The sequence below is a fragment of the Nannobrachium achirus genome (genome assembly GCF_963921795.1).
Source record: "Nannobrachium achirus genome assembly, chromosome: 3".
NCBI classification, from domain to species: Eukaryota; Metazoa; Chordata; class Actinopteri; order Myctophiformes; family Myctophidae; genus Nannobrachium; species Nannobrachium achirus.
In genome coordinates, this window is record NC_137812.1 from 34396353 (window position 1) to 34416209 (window position 19857).

The window sequence follows — 19857 nt, forward strand, 5'->3', positions numbered from 1 at the left end:
GCGCCCCTGCTGAGAAATGCACAGAATATTCAATCAACACAATCTGTCCATTCAATTTCATAATGTTTTCATGGTGTATTTCCTTTGACTGTACAGGTGCCAATTTATTTAGAAATAATTAGTAGTATTATCTCTGCCAGGCCAGAATGGCCAGGCCCAGAGATATATTTTTTTGTTTGTTTTTTGCCCTTGTCCACAATGTCAACATTATTTTAGAAAACTATGACAATTAAACCTCCTTGATTATGCATACTGATGCAAACAATGCACATAGCCTGTAGAGGGCAGTATTGTATACTGACAGCCTTAGTTGCAATACAGCCACCTCTGTATAACAGTTTGTCATTGATAACAAGCCATCTTGTTGTATACTAGGGACAGTAACTAATTAACGGATGTTATTTATTATTTATTTATTTATTACAATTTTGACAGTCTAATGTAGGCTCACTAGGCTGGTGTTCCTTTACATTTCAGATTAAAATAATGTACTGTAGGCCTACAGCACTGAGCCACATATTGTTTACAACTTTAAGCACAAATGTGCTTCTGATACCCAAATCTAGCAAATATCTTAGCTCTAATTTATAAACTAGTAGTCTTACCAATATGTTTCATATTCAAAGGGTGCCTTATTTGAAACATAGTAAACACAGTACTGTAGTTATAAATACGTAATGTGAATAAGTGGTTTGCCTACTTTATTATACTCAATGTATAGTGTAATGCAAACTTTTGATTTATGGCATTGAACCATGCCTGAACTCCGCCGTAACCACACCTGCTGTAAGTATTTTGGGCATGTCATATTATTTTTCAAAAGGTCTTTAAAAAAAGTATAGATCCATAAGCCCACATGTCTAAAAGCCTATTTTCACAATTTATAAAGTACAACATTTGACTTAAGAGGACATTCGATCACATACACATCAGGGTTCCTATATTCCCATGTTCTGTTACTTTCCCCCACAGTTGGATACTGTAGGCTTCTGTCCACTTTGCTCAGTAGCCATCGTCATACTCATTCTGAGCTTGCTGTCGGGCCAGCATGGCCTGTATGAGTGCATGGGACCCTGAGGGAGCTGGGTTCTGTGGCGGAGCGGGCACCCTGTAAACACCCTCCTCCTCTACTGCTCTCTGCCTGGCCTGCATGACCTGCATCATAACACTGTCCGTGGCATCCGCTGTCCTGTGATAACCACCCTCTGCTCTTTGTCTGGCTTCCATCGCCAGCATCGTGGCACTGGAGCCAGAGTGGTCGTTGGGACCTTCTGAAAAGGCAGGCGTCCTGTAGTGATCCCCCACCTCCTGCCCCTCGACCCTTTGCCTGGCTTGCATGGCCAGTGTGACGGCAGTGGAGGAAGAAGGCCGCTGCTCTGAAGGGAGCGGTGTCCTGTGAGCGGCTCCGTCATATTCATCGTCAGCACCCTGGCGGCCTAGCATGGTCTGCATGAGAGAGCTGGAGGTGTTGGTGATGTACGAGGGGACGGGCACGCCACTCCCTCTCTCCTCCCTGTCGTCCAGTTGCTGACCAGCAAGCAAAGCCTGAATCATGCCGTTGGAGTTGGACTGACCACCCGAGGAGTGGTCACCTGAGCGCCGTTTGGTGTGCTATGAGAGAAATATGAAAATTCACAACTGATTATAGGAAGAAAAGTGTGTTCTTTTGTTGGATGACATCTGACCAGCGATGGAGAAAGTAGTAAAATGTTTTTACTAAAGTAAAAGTAGCAATACCACCAAGTATCTTTTTTTCTTTTTTTTTTAAAGGTTTTTCTTTCTAAGATTACTTTAGAAAAAGTACAAAATGGCATAAACATATAATATCATTAATATATAACCCTAGGCCTACTAAGATTTGTAAAATGTAGCAACCTTTTAGAAAATAGCAGATCTACAAGCTTATCACGATGTGACGTATTTTCAAAGTCAGAGTACAAGCACTAAAAAACTGAAATACTCAAGTACCCAACATTTTTTTTGTTACTTTCGACCACTGCATATGACTCACCTTTTTATGATTTCTCTTGTTCTTCTTCTTAGCTTGAGATTTCTGGAGGATCTGCAGCTTCTCCAACAAGAAGGACTTGTCTTTCCCCTCCTGGTGAAAATAACAACAGAGGAAGACAGAAAATGTCAAAGACATATAAGCAAAACAAGTGTGTGTCCAAAATACCAAACAATAAAAAAAAAACACACAAACACCCTTGAATGCATACGGTATTTCTGGAAAGACACATTTCGTTTTTTTTTTGTTTTTTTTTATCCCACGATTTTTGTAACCCATTTTTTCACCCGGTGCCAATTGCCTAAGCTGTGATCCTGGGCTCTACTCTCCCTCTGCCAACCTGGGGAGGGCCCCGAACTGAGCTCATGCTTCCTTCAATGCATGAGGAGTGAGCAGGCCGCTTCTTATCACCTGACAGGGGGAGCTTCCCCGGTTGGACATAGCGCGTGGAAGGAACACGTTATTCCAACCAGTTCCATTCCCCTCCATCAGGCGCCCCGGCTAGCCAGGGGGAGGCTTTATAGAGACCAGGATTACTGCATGTTTTTGTGAGGGTATCTACCCTAGGAGACACGGGGAGAACATGCAAACTCCACACAGAAAGGCCCTTTTGCCAACCCCACCTAGGGTGTGGGCACTGATGACGCAGAGGAGGGAACACGCCCCCAGCACCCACAGTGTCCCCCGGCGGGAATCGAACCCAGGACCTTCTAGCTGTGAGGCGACAGCACTACTGACTGCGCCAGGGCTAGGGAACAATTGCCTACCTAGGGGGGGAAGGGGGAAAAAAATGGAAGGGGAGAGGGGGAGAAGGGGGAAGAAGGAAAAAAGAGGAGAAAGAGAGAAAGAAAGAGAAAACGAGCGTGGAAGGGATGAAAAATGCAACAGGCCAGTCTTCGTGTGCATCTCCCCAGTGATCTGTCCAAGTGGTTTATGAGTATATATGATAGATTCATGAAAATTGTGACTTTTGTCGATTTTAGGTATGGTTGCTGAGGATCCGAAGGTCGTGGGTTTGATTCCCACCTACGCCGGGTCAGGTGTTCGATTCCCACCTACGCCATGCAAAAATAAAACTCAATGAATGAAAGAAACGTCCTCATTGTTTTAACCATCTCTAAATGGACCTCAAAATCAATTTTCTCACCATCATCTAACCTATTTGTACTATAAATTACTACAATATAACATGTAGGCCTACGGTACATTGGCACATATTGACAGATGCCTGTTAAGTATAACCCTTGTGAGACTGTACTTCATTCATAGATGTATTGTACATCTATTTATATTCACTGGTGATAGATGTACACAGTATATATATGCATTTATATATTCACTGTACATTTTATGTATTGTTATACTTATAATTATTATTATTTTATATAATTATATAACATAATAATTATTTTCTCTTATTCAGAGATCCACTGCAAATGCAGATCAGTATTTATTTCATCTTGGTTTGGAACAAATTCACTTAGAAGTACCTTATTTCATTCATTCTAACTAATGCTGCTGACATTTCTTTTACAATCTTACTCTGTATGAGTTACAACAAACAAACATCAACAATATTATGACATCTGGACTTATTTCCAATGGGGATCAACAAAGTCAACCATTGAGGTAAAAGCATAACATATTTCATTAAGTAAAAAAATGCAACTGCATGAAAGGTAAATATAATTTTAATCTAAAAGATTCAAATACAACAGGGTATTAATCCCACATACAACATAAACATGGTGACAACAAATATATATGAATACATCATCACTCTTGGGTGGAAACCCTGTATGTCCAAAACGTTACTTATCACTTATTTCTTATCACTATTTAAAAAGTATCTAAAACAGTGACAATAACTGATCTACAAGCTGACACGTCATGGCATCTTGTGGGCCTATAGATCTGCTAACATGGTGAAAATAGACGATCTACAAGCTGACAACACTTTGATGTGTTGTGGGCTTGTAGATCTGCTATTTTCACTACTTTTATGCAACACTCGTGTATGATAAAGTAGGGCATTCATTTACAATAAAATAAAAGGAATGGGACATGGTTTCTGCCCGACAGCGACAATATGTTGATGGCTCTGGTGGCATCACACTTTGCACAAGAATAATAAAACAAGTCTCAACTACATCACAAATTTAAGTAAGGGAGAGGCAAACATCTGCTCATTTATTTTTTGTTGTCTTCTAGCCACTCCTCTTTTGATATGGTGTCTGTATTTTTGGGCAGTGTACAGTATTATGTCCTGTTTCCTGTGTTCTGAACTGGCCACTTTCTGCATGAATTTGCCTGCACTGTCCGCTTGTTGAATCTGGCCGTGGAGGCGCTTCGCCTTTGGTGAAGAGGTGCAGAGAGAACAGCTGAGGTCTGGGAGACAGCAAAGGAGAAATAGAGAGACATATGTATAATCAATACAAATTCAGTGTCACACAGGTGACAGTTTATGTTTGCCTATGTGATAATACAGTATGCACATCAGATCCCACCATGGCGTTATCTTTTTTTAGCAGCCATCATGCAGGGGCCATCTATGTCTGTACACAGACATTTGTATGTGGCACAGATTTACACACTATTATAATGTTCTTATTTTGATCATAAGATCCAATTACAGAATGTCAAGTCTCCATACAGGTTTATGTATGACACTGATATACTGGTTCTCAAATGTTTTATTTGCACAGACCCTTAACTCTGAGTGTCTTTATGGTTTTGATTGAATAGTTACTTTGTTAGCAGTTCACAAAGGAAAAGCACAGTACAGTTCAGAATCAGATACAAGGTCTACTAATAGGAATTAAACCCAAGAAAGCACAATGGCGTGTTTACATGTGGGTCCTTTTGTACTAAATGTATAAGAGAAACACATAGATCTATAAACCACTAATTTGTTTGTTATGCTTTGTTGATGAGCCAAATGTAGTTTTCTCCTTTTCACTTTCATTAACATACTATATGACTCCTTATCTTAATGTTTCAATGACACTGACAATACCTTAAAAAATATATATACATATAATAATAGCCTAATATTGCAATAGCAGGACAGTAACTTAGCTATGTAATCCATAGGATAGGCCTATATTAAAATGTCTTTACAAATAAAGCATTAACTAGATAGTATTGGCCAGCCATGGATCAAATGAAAGACAGTAGCAGACACCATCACCATGCCTATTGCCTACTTGAAGAATGTTATTGTATGTATGGTAATGCATTTCATGCAGATGACCAGACCATTACCATAGTAATTTGTAGAAGTCACGAAACTTACCTTGAGTGTTAGGATAACAAAGCCAGTGTCCAAGTGTCCATTGCATCCAAAGGTCTCTAAGTGACAATTGTTTGTTTTTAAACGTGACAACGTCGGACGCTGCATTGAGAGAATGTGGCTCACTTCACTCTACCACTGTTCATAGCCATCTCGTGTGGTTTCTATTTGCTGATCTGTGCTCAGATGCTGTCTAGAGCCCGCCTACTGTATCCGGTAATGTGTAAGCCCACATTAAAGCAAGTAGCGTTTCCATATCCGCTCTGGCCCCAGACCGGAACAGCGACCCGAAAAGACGGCGCATGATTGGTTGGAATCCCTCGAGGGACGTTGTGTTTTGATCGGGGGAGGGAGGAGGGGAGGAGAAATGAAAAAGGAGTCCGGCGATTTTATTGGCAGACACGTGGACGTGCGACGGGAGGCGTTCCGATTGGAAAGAAATCACCGCGGGGGAGATCTTCCATTGGCGACAATTGAACTCGCTCTCTTTTTATTTGGACGCGAGGAGCCCCGCGGTTGGCCAGTAAAGGAGGAAGCGAGGTAGGCGAGCGCTCGCCGGGTAGCGCCACCGTGCCCCCTAGGAAAGACACATTTCTAAACATGTCTACAAAATCTGAATCTGAACCAGTGTTTTGCTTCAGTATATGTTGTTAATCCATTACAGAGACATGTATGTAGTTAGGTAGTGTGATAATTGCCAGCGCAGCAGCAGTGTTAAAGTCTATTAGTGCAGGGAAGAGGTAGAGTCCACAATTAAGCTGATAATGAGTTAATGAGCAACCACAGGGGAAACAAAAGTTAATGGCACAAAATGAAGCATTGTACATGTACTCACATTAACTATCTGCTGTTTTAGCAGAGCAATAAGCAGTTTGCGTCCCTGAGTGACCTGCCAGAAGATATATATGATGACACTTAAAAAAAGAGAAAAGAAAGTCCATATTAGACAAGGCAAATGGCACACATAATTGTAAATACAGATGAAGAAAAACATGCACATGCACGCACACACTCACGCACGCATGCACGCACGCACACACACACACACACACAAACACAAACACACACACACACACACACACACACACACACACACACACACACATTGATGACATAATTTAGTGTGTTGTAAAACAGCGCCAGGTTACCTTGTTTGAACAGTCAAAAACAAATGAACAGTGTCTGAATATTTACAACTGACAGGCTGACAGGCTTATGATGTTATTACATCTTCCATGCAAGTCTCTGACATCAATGGCACACACAGTACTCACATGATGATGAGCGTGAGGAGGAAGTAGAAGATCTCACTCCGGATGACGTTCTGGTAGATCCAGATGGGCCATTCAGAGCTGGGTAATCCCTCCAGCTCCTCCATCCACACACTGATGGCACTGATTGTATTGTTGAGGCCCCGGAACGGACCACACTGTTCTGAGGGGGTCAGACTGCGGGAGGAAAGACCACACTGTTCTGATGTTCCTGAAGCGGGGCATTTCTCTGGTTTTGTGCTAATTTATAGTTTTGGATTGATTTGATACCATGGTAAATAAATAAAAGCAAGTGTGATGGCTGGAGGCCATGTAGATCAGCTGTTCTCTTATTGGGGTATGGGGGGGACAATGTAACCACTTTTACTCTATTTTTTCAGCTATTCAAAAATAGCAGATCTACAGGCTCACAATAAGCTGCATTGCAAGTCTTTGTGGCACATTGTATTTAATTCGCCCCCTCTATTGATGCACCTTCTCTTTTTTGGTACTGTACTGCTCTTGTTTTTTACTCTTATCTATCTTTTCCTACTTCTCTGTAACTTTGTAAATAACTGTATACCGCTGTGCTACAACTGGACAACTGAATTTCCCCCTTGGGATAATAAAGGTATCTATCTATCTATCTTGTAGATCAGCTATTTTCAAAACATGTTGAAACTCTTGAAAGATTGTGGAACGATTCTGAAAATGTCTAACATAGAATTTCTCTTATGGCACAACATCACTTCAGATGGGGGGTCCATTTCAATTTAGGGGTCCTTAATAAGAAAATGATTGAAAAGCACTGATGTAGATGATGTGTGGACCTCCATACCTCCAGACAGTGTAGGCAACCATGGACAGGGCTCCCACAAAGGAAGGGATGAAGAGGAGGGCGATGAAGATTGTTTGCATCTGAGCTGCCCGGTTAGATCGCCGCGGGGGTTGGCAGTTCTGGATCAGGCTGACCTGGTAAACACACCCACACACACACACACACACACACACACACACACACACACACACACACACACACACACACACACACACACACACACACACACACACACACACACACACACACACACACACACACACACACACACACACACACACACACACACACACACACACACACATGCATGCACGCATACAGGCATAACACGAAAATATTTAAAATAAATATTCTCATGGCCCATTCCCTCTCTGACAGCTATCTCTGTTGATTATTCTTGCGAGCTTATGTAATTTTAAAGTTCACATAACCCTCACTTAGAGACAACCTTCGTTTCATTCTGTTTCGGAAAACAGCTTTGAATGACTGCCTCTGAGGCCATTGAATCTTCATGAAACATTCAGCAGCCATTTACTCCTGCCTGGGTCAAATTACTGTTTGTAATGAATTCGATTACTTTCCTTGGCGCTCTTGATCTCATCTGTGACAAATAGGGTTGCCTGAAAAGTCTAAACCCCACCGGCCTTTTCCCTCAAACCAAATGTACTAAGCAAGCCTCCAATATGACGAAAGGATTTTTAATTCATAATTGACCCAGGTCTGTAAAAAGAGTAATATGAACCTAGAAGGCTATGGATAGGCCCTGGCATCTATGGCATTGTACAGTAGCTGACTATGGCTGCCTTTATTCATGGCAGTTCAGCTTCTGAAGCCTCTACCAACGCAGTAAAATCCTTAGAGATGATTTAACCACATGAACCCTAGCATCCCCATTCTGGGTATAGTCATATGTGAACATTCAGCAAACACAGGCAAGTATTCATTAGGTCAGGGGTGTCCAAACGTTTTTCAAAGGGGGCCACATTAGAAACTATTAAAACACCCAAGGGTCGACTATAAATCTCCAGACAAAATGTACTTTCGGTCAGACCAAAGTCACATACATATGCATCGCAATTACAATATTTGATTTAACTATCATCATCAATATTTAATATCAATGGTATTTTATCAGGTGTGTGCTCTAGGCAAAACACAAATAACTCACATTACCAAATGTAACCAGGTGTGCAAGGTAACAAATACAACAAAATAGCCTTTATTTGACCCCTTCAGAATGAGTCAACAGGGAACAAGGCATCCTGAGAAATTATACCATAAAATATTCTTGTTTAACGGTGCTGACAGGCCTTTTATAAAACAATTTAGGAATGAAGCCACGGGCCATATACAATTAGTTATGAGGCCGCATTTGGCCCCTGGGCTGCACACCCCTGCATTAGGTTTAAGTGGTTAATTAACTGTCCCTTACTGCAGTGATTCTCAACCTTTTCAGGCCACGACCCCCAAAATAATCATATTTTAACTGGGGACCCCCACCCTGACGAGCACTTGGAGTTGTAAGAGTTGAGGCATTATGTTTTGTATAACACGGTTATATTGTGAAAATAGTAGATCTACATGCTCACAACACCCCGCAACGCGAGGCGCTGTGAGCATGCAGATCGGCTATTTTCACAATCTCTGCCTCTAATATTTGACAATCTAGCTAATGTTTAATTTGTCATTTTAGAGGTATTAAAAAAGTCCTTAAATTGACACTTTAGAAATGTGCAGATACCCTCTATAAACTTAAACGTTATGTTGGTTTGTTTACCGTTGAGAGAGAAAACAATGTTGCACATTAAGTTAATCATCTGGGGACCCCCCCAAAATAATTTGGGGACCCCCCTGGAGGTCCCGACCCACAGGTTGAGAACCAATGCCTTACTGCAGAACACTCTCAGAGTTAAATGAACCTTCTAGTTACCTTCTTCAAGTAAAACAGGATGAAGAATTTGAGAATCTGCATCACAGGCAAGAGAGGAGCGAAGTAGATTCCAATCCTGCAGAGGCAAAATAAGCACCATCATTGTTCATTGGATATTTGGTAGGAATGTTTTCATGGCCATGAGTAAAATGATGTGTCCTGGCGACAGCTCTGGTATGAGCTGCTGTTGTTAAACTAGAAATAATTTGACACAGTGGTGTCAGTTCAGCAAAAGCTAGGGTATGGCAAAGATGGGAGTCCTCATGGAAAATAGGCATTACATTTTGTATAACACGGTTCTATTGTGAAAATAGCAGATCTACATGCTCACAACGCCTCGCGCTGCGAGGCGTTGTGAGCATGTAGATCGGCTATTTTCACAATGTTTGAAAAACATATGCAGCTGACCTGTGGAACCTGGGAATATACCATTCTGTCAAGATGGGGAGAATACAAGTGTGGAGAATATAATTATAATACCTTGTTAAAGTGACCATTTTGTAAAATTTTGCATTTGTAGTTATTTTACTGTAATTTAACAACATAATAACCAGCACATTCATGGATTTATATTTAAAAGTAACTTATTTTCCCCCCTGAACCCAGGGTATGGCAGCTGCATACCCCTGCCATACCCAATTGACGCCCCTGATTTGACATTATGTTTTTCTTACCAGGCCAGAGTCTGTGCATAGATGAGGTCAAGGACATTTCTTGCTACATCAAACTCTGGAGCACCAAGACTTGGTAGGCATCTGGTTCCAATCACACTGGGGGGGGGGGGGGGGAAGGCATGATAAACAGGGGTGTCGCACCAAATTCTGGGCCCCGGGTACAAGAATTCACTGTGGGGCCCCTGTGCTTTAACTATTGAAAAATAGCAGATATACAAGCTCACAGCGCGGCACCGAGTGCCGCCCTGCGAGCTTGTAGATCTGCCATTTTTGAAAAATCATGAAAATCTTTGAATATTTCAAATCCTTCAAAGGTTTTTTGAAAAATCTATGTTTCCATGTCAGTGGAGCTCAAACCTTTTCATGTGAAGGACCCCAAAATGGTATTTATTTGGCCACGGACCCCCATCTCAAAATATTTAGTTCCAGGGACCCCCCCCCCCCCCTCCAGAAGCAACATTTGAGTTACAAATGTTCGCTTAAAAAATACATAATATATTCAAAGATTTGCACACATTTTCACTACTTTTCAAAAATAGCAGATCTGCAAGTTCTGCGAGCTTGTATATCTGCTATTTCTCAATAGCTAAAGCATAAAATAATTAAGGCCCCTCCACCACCTTGGGCCCTAGTAACTCAGTCCCACTTTCCTACCCCTTGTGACGCCCCCGATGATAAACGGTCCACAGAAATGCATTTTTAGTTATTTTCAGAGTGGCGTACAATTTTTCTAAGACTATACTGTAAGATTGACATTGTTGTAAAGATTTGTGATACCAACTTTGTCCCCCTTATTTGTGTAGAATCACAATAAAAGACATGTCATTAAACTTACATCATAAGACTTACTTGCTGAGAAATTCTCCAAAGAAGGATCCCAGCATTAGAAACAGGAAGTCAACAATAACGAGACGGTACAGAGCCTGTCCAACAACAGACTCCCAACACTGCAGTGAACATGACAGATAGTGATAATCAAAATACAGATGAAAGAAACATGGTATGTTTAGGTGAGAAAGTGTAATATTATATTAAGAATTATAAAACATACCGAAAACCTATTAGCCACGTCATGCATCCAATAATAGCAGAGAATGCCCAGAATTGACATCTTCAGGATGACATTTCTTGAAACGGGAAGATACATTTATATTTTTAATGGTACGTATCACTCAAACATTCCTGAGAGAACAATAATGTAGTGCAATTGTTTGTTTCTGCAGGAGCTGGTTGTTGAAGGATTTATGCTCAAATTGATAACAGTATCCCATAAAGTGGCCTAACCTGACAATGAGGGCATAGATTTGTGTGCGTTGGTTGGAATAGTGCTCAATCTTGTTGAAAAGGGAATAGAAGAGAGGGATAACCAGGTTGATCAAAGACACCACAAAGGGAACCAGGAGAGTCTCTGCTTCTTGAAGCAGAGACCAGTTGGTTGCGTCGGTAGTCTGCTGTAAAGATAAGAGATGGAGGTCATACTGAGATAGTGCTGTACGTGTGGCAATGAAAATAGCTGCACCCTGTGCTGCCGGTAAATTACCTGACATATTACTGCCAGGAAGTAGTGGCTAAGTAATATGTCATGGTCGTTGACTTATCTAACTATGGACTTCAGTTTGTGACAACATACTTTATCAAATGTTTATTTTGTTTTGCACAGAAACTCTCCATATCGCAATAAAATGTGTCTATAAGAAAGCCATTTTCAGTCTTCCTCAAGATAAAAGAATTTTCATCCAAGCTTAAAACTAATTCTAGGCGGGAAAAGGTAAACTTTACAGAGCATCCTTAATGATGTTACATTCAGGGTGGATGCATAAAGGTACTGTACTGTACTGTACTGTACTGTACTGTACTGTACTGTATGATGTCTTTTCTATGTATAGGATGTCTCAGAAAACCTTTATTATACTATGAAAAACTAAACTTTGACTCTTTTATGTAGCATATCTTTCAATACAGTATGTGTTATGTTTATTTGTTATACCTGCTGCTCATATTGGCAGAGAAAGTAGATGCCAGCTCCACAGCCAACAGCCAGGCTGGTGGAAAAGAACCAGGTACCAAGGTGGAGCCCAAAGTGTTTCAGTTTCTCAGACATAGTCAACGCTTCTTCAAGGTTCTTCTCTGCTAGAGACTCCTGGAGAGATGGAGAGAAAACTCTTTGGCACATGTCTCTTGGTATTCTTTTTCCATATTTTAATATTATACCTATAAGCTACACGCTACAGTCTTTTTTTAACCACATGAATTGTAGCATCCCTATTCTAGGGTAATAGAGGTCTCTCTGTCTCTCAATTTCTTATAATAATGAGTAACAGAAGAGTGACCTTGAGTTGGACACAGAGGTTGTTTTTACGCTGTCTCACAGCCCTCTCATTGGTTACACTGAAGTCCCAACTGCACAGTAGCTGCCATGCACCTCCCGATGCTGCTGCCAGAACATAGTTCCTCTGGAATGAACTGGCCATGCTACACGGAGGGAAACAAACATCACATTTTCAACCTATCTTCTTATAATTGGTCCTCACTAATGCTCATTATATAAGACCTCTGTGTCTCAAAGCTTGGAATCCCCATCAATGATATTATCAGTAGGCAGTTTTCTAGTATAGCCCACCAATGAGATGAAGGCTCAAAGTGAGTACACAGAAATTGCCCCATCTTATAATGAGCATTAGTCAGAACCAATTATATGAAGAAATTGAAAACATAGCATTTTTGTAAACACATGTTTTGTTGAAATAATGTCAATATTATCTACAAGTCCATGTGTTCAACAGTGTGTCATCAGATCATAGTTGAACATACATTTCTTTGCCAGTAATGGTGTCATAAAGACCCGAAATGGGAGGTTAAAATTTACAATTTAGGCATTCAGCAGACGCTCTTAATCCAGAGCGACTTACAATCAGCAAGGTAATACATTAATACATCAACATCAATACATCAAATGCATAGAAATAGTAGTCTAAGAAAAACATAGGTAGACCAAACACCTACTATTATTGAGCTATATTTTCATATTTTTTTTATCCCTTTTTGCCTTTTTTAATACTTCAAATAGCTGAAAGCTGATCTACATCGACACGTTGTGAGCTTGTAGATCAGCTATTTGAAATATTCAAAATAGTAAAAAATGGCAAAAGAGTTTAGGGACAGCTAGGGCATGGATGAAAATAGAGCCCTTTATATACAGGTACCGTCACTGTCGGGCAGAAACCTTGTATCTCCAAGTTTCATGTTTGTACGTTTTTTCACCAAGTAAAGCCCTGCTTCATCATACAAGGCTGACGCACAAAAGTAGTGAAAACAGCCGATCTACAAGCACACAACGCCTCATTTTCACTAGTTTAGTTCATTTCTAAAATGATAAATACAAAATGAACGCTCTTTGGCATACAAGGTTTCCACCCGACAATGACGATACAGTACATTCCCTTTCCATGTGGTATTGGTCCAGGTTACTCTGGTCTAAACAGTGTTGGTTCCATACTGACCTGTAAATAAGTGAGGCTCCACACAGCACCATGTAGGCCGCAATGGTGAAGAAATACGCCAGCTGCATGTTGTAATCCAAACGGCCTGTGATGGTTTCATTACTGTAGCCACCATAGTACATGGCTGTGTAGTTGAAATAACCCTGTGGAAATCATAGCAGAAATGCTCAATACAGTAAATCAGGGGTTCTCAAAAACGGGTCCAAAGGGGTCCTTGAAGGGGTCCCAGGGTCCCCAGCAAAAAGAAATGAACCACCTTTAAGCTGGTTGTACACTGCTGCGTTTTTTAGGCCAAGGAGAGCCGAAAAAACACAGCAGTGCGCAAATACCTATATTCATTGGCTATTTTCACAAAATATTTTTAAAAATCTAAAACATTTTAACAGAAATCTTGGGGGTCCATGACACAAAGTATTTTCAGATGCGGGTCTGTGGCCAAATACTTGCAATTTGGGGGTCCTTTGAGCCAACCACTGCAGTACATAGCTATGGTTTCATTCTGATTCTGATTGAAGGGCTGATTAATCAGCTATAGATGTTTAGTTTAAATTATGTCCACTACAACCATGTGAGGTTAAATAAGAGCGTCAACTCACTGCTCCAGTCAATATCTCCAGGCCCCTGAAGGAGACATTGGGGGGAACATTGGGTGTAGAGTCGTAGGCAATCAGTGGGATGGTGATGAAACCAAAGTTGACCAGGAAGGAGAAGATATTGAACATCAGCAGCCATTTGAGGAAGAGGAAGTAAGAGAGGACGCTGGTGCCAAACTTGCCACCGATCTCCTTCATGGTGCCCTGCCACAGCTCCAGAGTCTGCCTGGCCATGGTCATGTTAGAGCCACACCTGCGGAAGGACTGAGCACACAGCTGGTCTGAGAACAGCCATGAATTGCTTACTGTATGTCGATGTAATAGAATACCCTACTAATATTAGTGTTCATGATTTTGCAGTGTAGGTCTACAGTAGATACTCATGCTCACCAATGAGACATTCTCTGAACAGTCTGTGAAACATGTCAGCTGGCGAGACCGCTTGGTAGACTTGAACATAAGTACCTGGCTCCTAGAAAGATAAGCCATTATGAAAGACAAGTTAACCTCAATGATACGATAATTTAATTATGTACAAACAGTGAACAGTTTTATCATGTTGAAATATATGACCTGTCATAGTGATATAGCTACATAGGCCTTTACTGATCCAGAGGGAAATTCAGTAGTCATATAATACAATGCTGCTTGTTGAAAGCAAACTTTAACAAAATAAAAACTAATAGACATGCAGAGGGAACAGTCACACCATCATCACACAACAGAATATAAAACTAATATTGCTGTACACAGTCCAGTTCATCAGTTATGTAAATGATCACTTGTGGAATGTAACTTTAAGCTATAGGGCGAGGTGTTTGTATCCATGTGTGTTGTTCTCTTGGATGCAACTTACGTTGATGTGTGTCACTGACTTAACATTGCAAAATGTCAAGCCTGTATGTGCATACAGACAGAATGAGTATTTTATGGCCCCTAATAGAGTATAAAGTTGAACTGTGTCCATATTGACACTGACAAGGGAGCTTGTAATCTTTAACTTGTGACACAAAAGGTACCTGACGTGTTTTTTCTCTTCAAACGTCATTGGGAGGTCTCGAATGGCCCGGATTCGGTCGCGTGTTGACAGGGCAACAAGATCTTTGACCAAGTTCTGTTCCTCTGTAATAAAAAGGATGAGAAGACATGGATAGATGCTACGAATCTCTGCATGATGTTTCGGTATCAGACACATTACTGACAGGACATTGTTATATATCGTCACTGTCGGGCAGAAACCTCTTATCTCCAAGTTTCAAATTTGTAAATTTTTTCACAAGGTAAAGCCCTGCTTCATCTTCATCATACAAAGCCGTCACACAAAAGTAGTGAAAACAGCCGATCTACAAGCACACAACGCCTCGCGGTGCGAGGCGTTGTGTGCTTGTAGATTTACAACAAGTTGTGTGCTTGTAGATTTAAACTAGATCTTGTAGTTTAAATCCTTTTTAAATGATAAATACCTGTCCAACGGTTTTGGACATACAAGGTTTCCACCCGACAACGACGATATGCTTAGCTTATCCATATGCTTATGATTATGTGTTATGCTTAATTTATACTTCATCGTAAGAAGGTGTCGCACACACTGACAGACAGTATATATCGTGCATCATATTGACTGTATGTTAAGCCTTTGGTCACTGAATTCACATTCACAGGACAATAGGATCATGTTCATCACCATAAACAGGCTCTTACCATTTTCCATCTCATTCCTAATGGCATCTTCTGTGAAGACCTGATGGGTGGGGTCACCGTCAGGGAACATACTCATTCTCCTCATTGCCATTCCCCTCCATCTCATTGTCATGTTACCTGGACAAGGACAAGGAGAGACGTTTTGCATTTATTTGGCTATTTCTGAATGATTAATGATTAATATTGATTCCAGGATCGGGTAGGCGAAAGGAGCTGGGTGACAATCTGAGTAATCAATTGTCAACTTGGTGATCTGAATACCTGTTATTCTTCACATAATGTTTAGTTTTCCACTTATTTTTCTTTTATTTATTTTTTCTTATTTCTCATTCTTTTTTTTTTAAATTTTCATTACATGGTTTGTCAAGAAATACAGTATGGTTTTCATTATCCGGCAATTATTATTATTATTGTTGTATTATGATTTCATTTATTTTATTCTGTTAGTTTTTTACGTGGTTCAGCTAAAATGATTCAATCCCTTGTTTCTGGCAGAGGAATGAATCACATTCTGCCACAAAACTAACAATTAAATAGTAAATAGCCCTTCCTCCTACTTCTTGTAACAAAGAAAGAAAATGCCAAGATGTATCACTTCACTCAACAGGATAACCGATAGCAATGTGTACTAATGTGAGTGCCAAGCAAATAGCATTATCTCAGAGAGAGAGAGAAACCAGGTGCTCGTCAGAGGAGATAATAGTAAAACCGAGTATAATGGTGCTCTTGGATCGACGGGATCAAGTCATCAAAAAAGAAAAAAGTGATCCAGGCACTCAGGTTTAAAAAACCTGAGTGCCTGGATCACTTTTTTCTTTTTTGAAATAGCATTATCGTTCCCTCTGATTCATAATGCTGGGCATGTGAAAAGCTGGCTGTATGACGACAATGCTACTTTTTCTTTACACAAATTATAACTACCAGACCACTGCAACTTGATAGCATTTGAATTGTCAATGACTCATACTTCTACGATGTCTGTTGACACAGTAAACCAGATGTGATAACACAAGTCCACTCAAACCTCCCATTCTACAGTAAGTCACGGTCCCCCCATAAAGGAACTTAATTAAGGAAAACAGGTAGGACCGTAGTCTGATAACATGAAAGACAGTTCTAAAATCAATCTCTATCTGTCTGTCTGTCCGTCCGTCCGTCCGTCACATACACACACACACACACACGTGTGTGTGTGTGTGTGTGTGTGTGTGTGTGTGTGTGTGTGTGTGTGTGTGTGTGTGTGTCTATAGAAACAACAGTAACATAGCAACATTCCATTTGAACATAGCAACTGTGTCAAAGTTTGCAACAAGAAGATCTTGAATTATTACCATATTAAAACATTACCTGTGATGGTGGTGGATGGATGGTGCAAGGGAGGTGCTGCATGGTCGATCTGGAATGTGCTGTGAGCTTATACAAGAATGAAGGGAGGAATACTGTTGAATGAGGTACCAGTCACAATATGTCACATAGCAACACAAATAGAAAACCAAACTCATTAAACCAACCAAACTAAACCAACGGCTTCTATTTCTTTTTGTCATGGATACAAGGCAGCACTAAAAAACATTCACAATACATACTATACTGTACAACAGTGGTTCTCAAACTTTTTCATGTCAAGGACCTACAAGTTGAAAAAATAATTTGGTCGTGGAACCCCCGCCGGAAAATATTTTGTGCCAAGGACCTACTACTGTCCTATCTATAAAGGCATAACATCACAAAATAAATCTAAGAGAAAATATTTAATTAAAAATTGTTCATATTTTTTCCAGGATTTATCTAAAATGCAAAAAAAAATAAAAAATAGCAGCCACGCTTGTTGATCGGCTATTTTTGAATAGCCGATCAAGACAAGTGTAAACTGATTATGATGCGATATATTAACTCATTTTGCTGGGGACCCCTTTAAAACCCCTTCAAGGACCCCACTTTAAGAATCACTGCCACACAGTACCACACAGTCCACACACCACTTCAGGCTTGTGTAATCACCTGAGGGAGGCTCAGTAGTCACATGAAGAGAATCTACTCACTGCGGTCATGCTGTAATGCAGCAGGGCTCTCGGGGTGAGCTGAGACGGGCCCCATGGGGATGCTGTCTCTCTCCTCCCAGCCCCCCCATGGGACTGTCTCCAGGGGGGCATCATTATTGGACAGGACCATCGATGGGCCACGCCACTCTGTCCTCCCTCCCTGCCTGGCCTGCTCAGGCCTGGGATATGGGTTACCGTGCTGGGGATTCCTGGATGGCATTCCAAATACGTCATATATGGGACACTTAAGTACGTTGTGGTTAAAAGGTTAATCCTAAATAAATAGTGGTTATCAGTCAGTTCAGGAAGTGAACTGAAATGGAAGTTGTTCCTTTTTTTCTTCTCCGGGAAAATATCATGGTTAAATTAATTGTGATGTGAAAAACACAGCTATATTTTATGAAGATGATGACGATTATTGTCTATGATAATTATATAACATTTTATATAACAGTTATAACATTAATTTAGCCTGTGACACTGGCACAGTGAGATGTTGGACTTAATTCTAACAGAAATAAACTCTGCATAGCATGCTGCTCTGCTCCTTACATAATACAACTTGCTATTTAATTGTGTGTAGTGTATAGCATATACTCTCTGATTAGTGTGCGTAGTAAGCTCACTCAAAGCAGACAATTATTAAAGCATAACAACTTCATTATGATCAAGAGAATACAGCATTGATGCATGATGGGGGCATTTAGGCAAACATTTACATGAAAATATCAAACCTTCTATCAATTTCCAGAGTGTCACTCTCATGGTATGCAGGGTTGAAGAGTCCTCCATTGCCGTAACGTGACATATGATGATCCTTAATTTGTTCCTTTTTTTATTCAACGTTGATCCTTCTGGTCTCTGCCCGTCGTTTGTACATGGATTGTCCGTGAAGTTGTCTACTCTACAAGCCATAAAGAACTTCTGTTAGATAGGCTACTTGTTGGCTATATTACGCAGCATTAATAGTATCTACAATGATACCGTATATAGTATAATAGAGCCAAGTATTTGTCATTATGACCATTGCTTTCAGGATCCAACAGCTTCCTACTATAATCATGTCAAGTTTAGTAGAAACCATCATGCTAAGGTTGAGCGGTTTGCCCAGTAAAGAGTGACAGCAAGATTGTCATGAGGAAACCTGTGTAATTCAACTCTCTGGTCCCATGCTCATCTCTTCATTATTCATTCACACAGTGGATAAGGTTTCTACCACCATTAAGTGGTCATATGTGCTGACTCAAAGCCAGCAAAGTATGCATAAAGAATCTGAATAGCAAATACATTCTGAAAGCAAGTAGGTCTATGTAAAAAAAAATGTATATAAATATAAATGATATCTTATCTTATCGGATCATATTCATAACTTAAAAGTTTTAAATGTTAAAAAGTGTGAAATGATGCTCACACCCACCCTGTATGCAGCAGTATAGCTCCGTACATCAGTGATAGTCACTGCAGTTTCTTACTGAACTACAGATCAATACTGTTCAGATCAAGTTAAATGTGAATCTGTCTATTCTAAAGAACAGGAGCAAGCACGGATAATGTTAGTACTCCTTTTCCATTCTGCTTACCTGGTTATTGTACTGAAAGGTTACGTGAACTTGTAGCTCAAATCAAGTAGTCCAAGTTTGAGAATTCACCTGTAGACTAGTCATTGCAGAGAAACACTTTAACATAGGGGAGGGCTGCCTAGCTACAAGGAAGTGTAGCTGAGGTAAAAGTCCATTTTGAATACCATGACATGTGGTCACTTGGCAGTAAGACAAGATGAATGAATCCCTAGAGATAAAATTAATTGGCATGAGACAATTAAGACTCAAGGGCACATACATTGTCAAGATTTTTGCTGCTGTCTGCATTGCCTCCAAAACATATTCTCTCCATCAGTGAGACTGCTTTTTATACAGCACTTTATAGAACATAATTCATGATAATTGTTGGTATAGGGCTTGTGATCTCAGTCAAGAAACAATTACCTGTTGTAAGGCTCCAGACTCCCTGTTTCAAACAGGGCAGTATA

At 40.4% G+C, this 19857-nt stretch overlaps 1 protein-coding gene across 1 annotated transcript; it reads right to left on the reverse strand.

Annotated features, from left to right (window-relative positions):
* Positions 1-1002: 1002 nt before the first annotated feature.
* tmc5 (transmembrane channel like 5) lies at positions 1003-18636 on the reverse strand (the record flags this gene model as incomplete). The annotated part of the gene is made up of 19 exons (XM_080722541.1): positions 1003-1611; positions 2012-2101; positions 6136-6214; positions 6575-6748; positions 7389-7522; positions 9319-9394; positions 9993-10088; positions 10842-10939; positions 11044-11119; positions 11277-11443; positions 11980-12132; positions 12323-12464; positions 13493-13635; positions 14089-14349; positions 14476-14557; positions 15105-15207; positions 15787-15903; positions 17829-18037; positions 18563-18636. 19 exons carry the CDS (start codon positions 18634-18636, stop codon positions 1003-1005), a joined length of 2883 nt encoding a protein of 960 aa, XP_080578667.1.
* Between the last annotated feature and the right edge of the window lie 1221 nt (positions 18637-19857).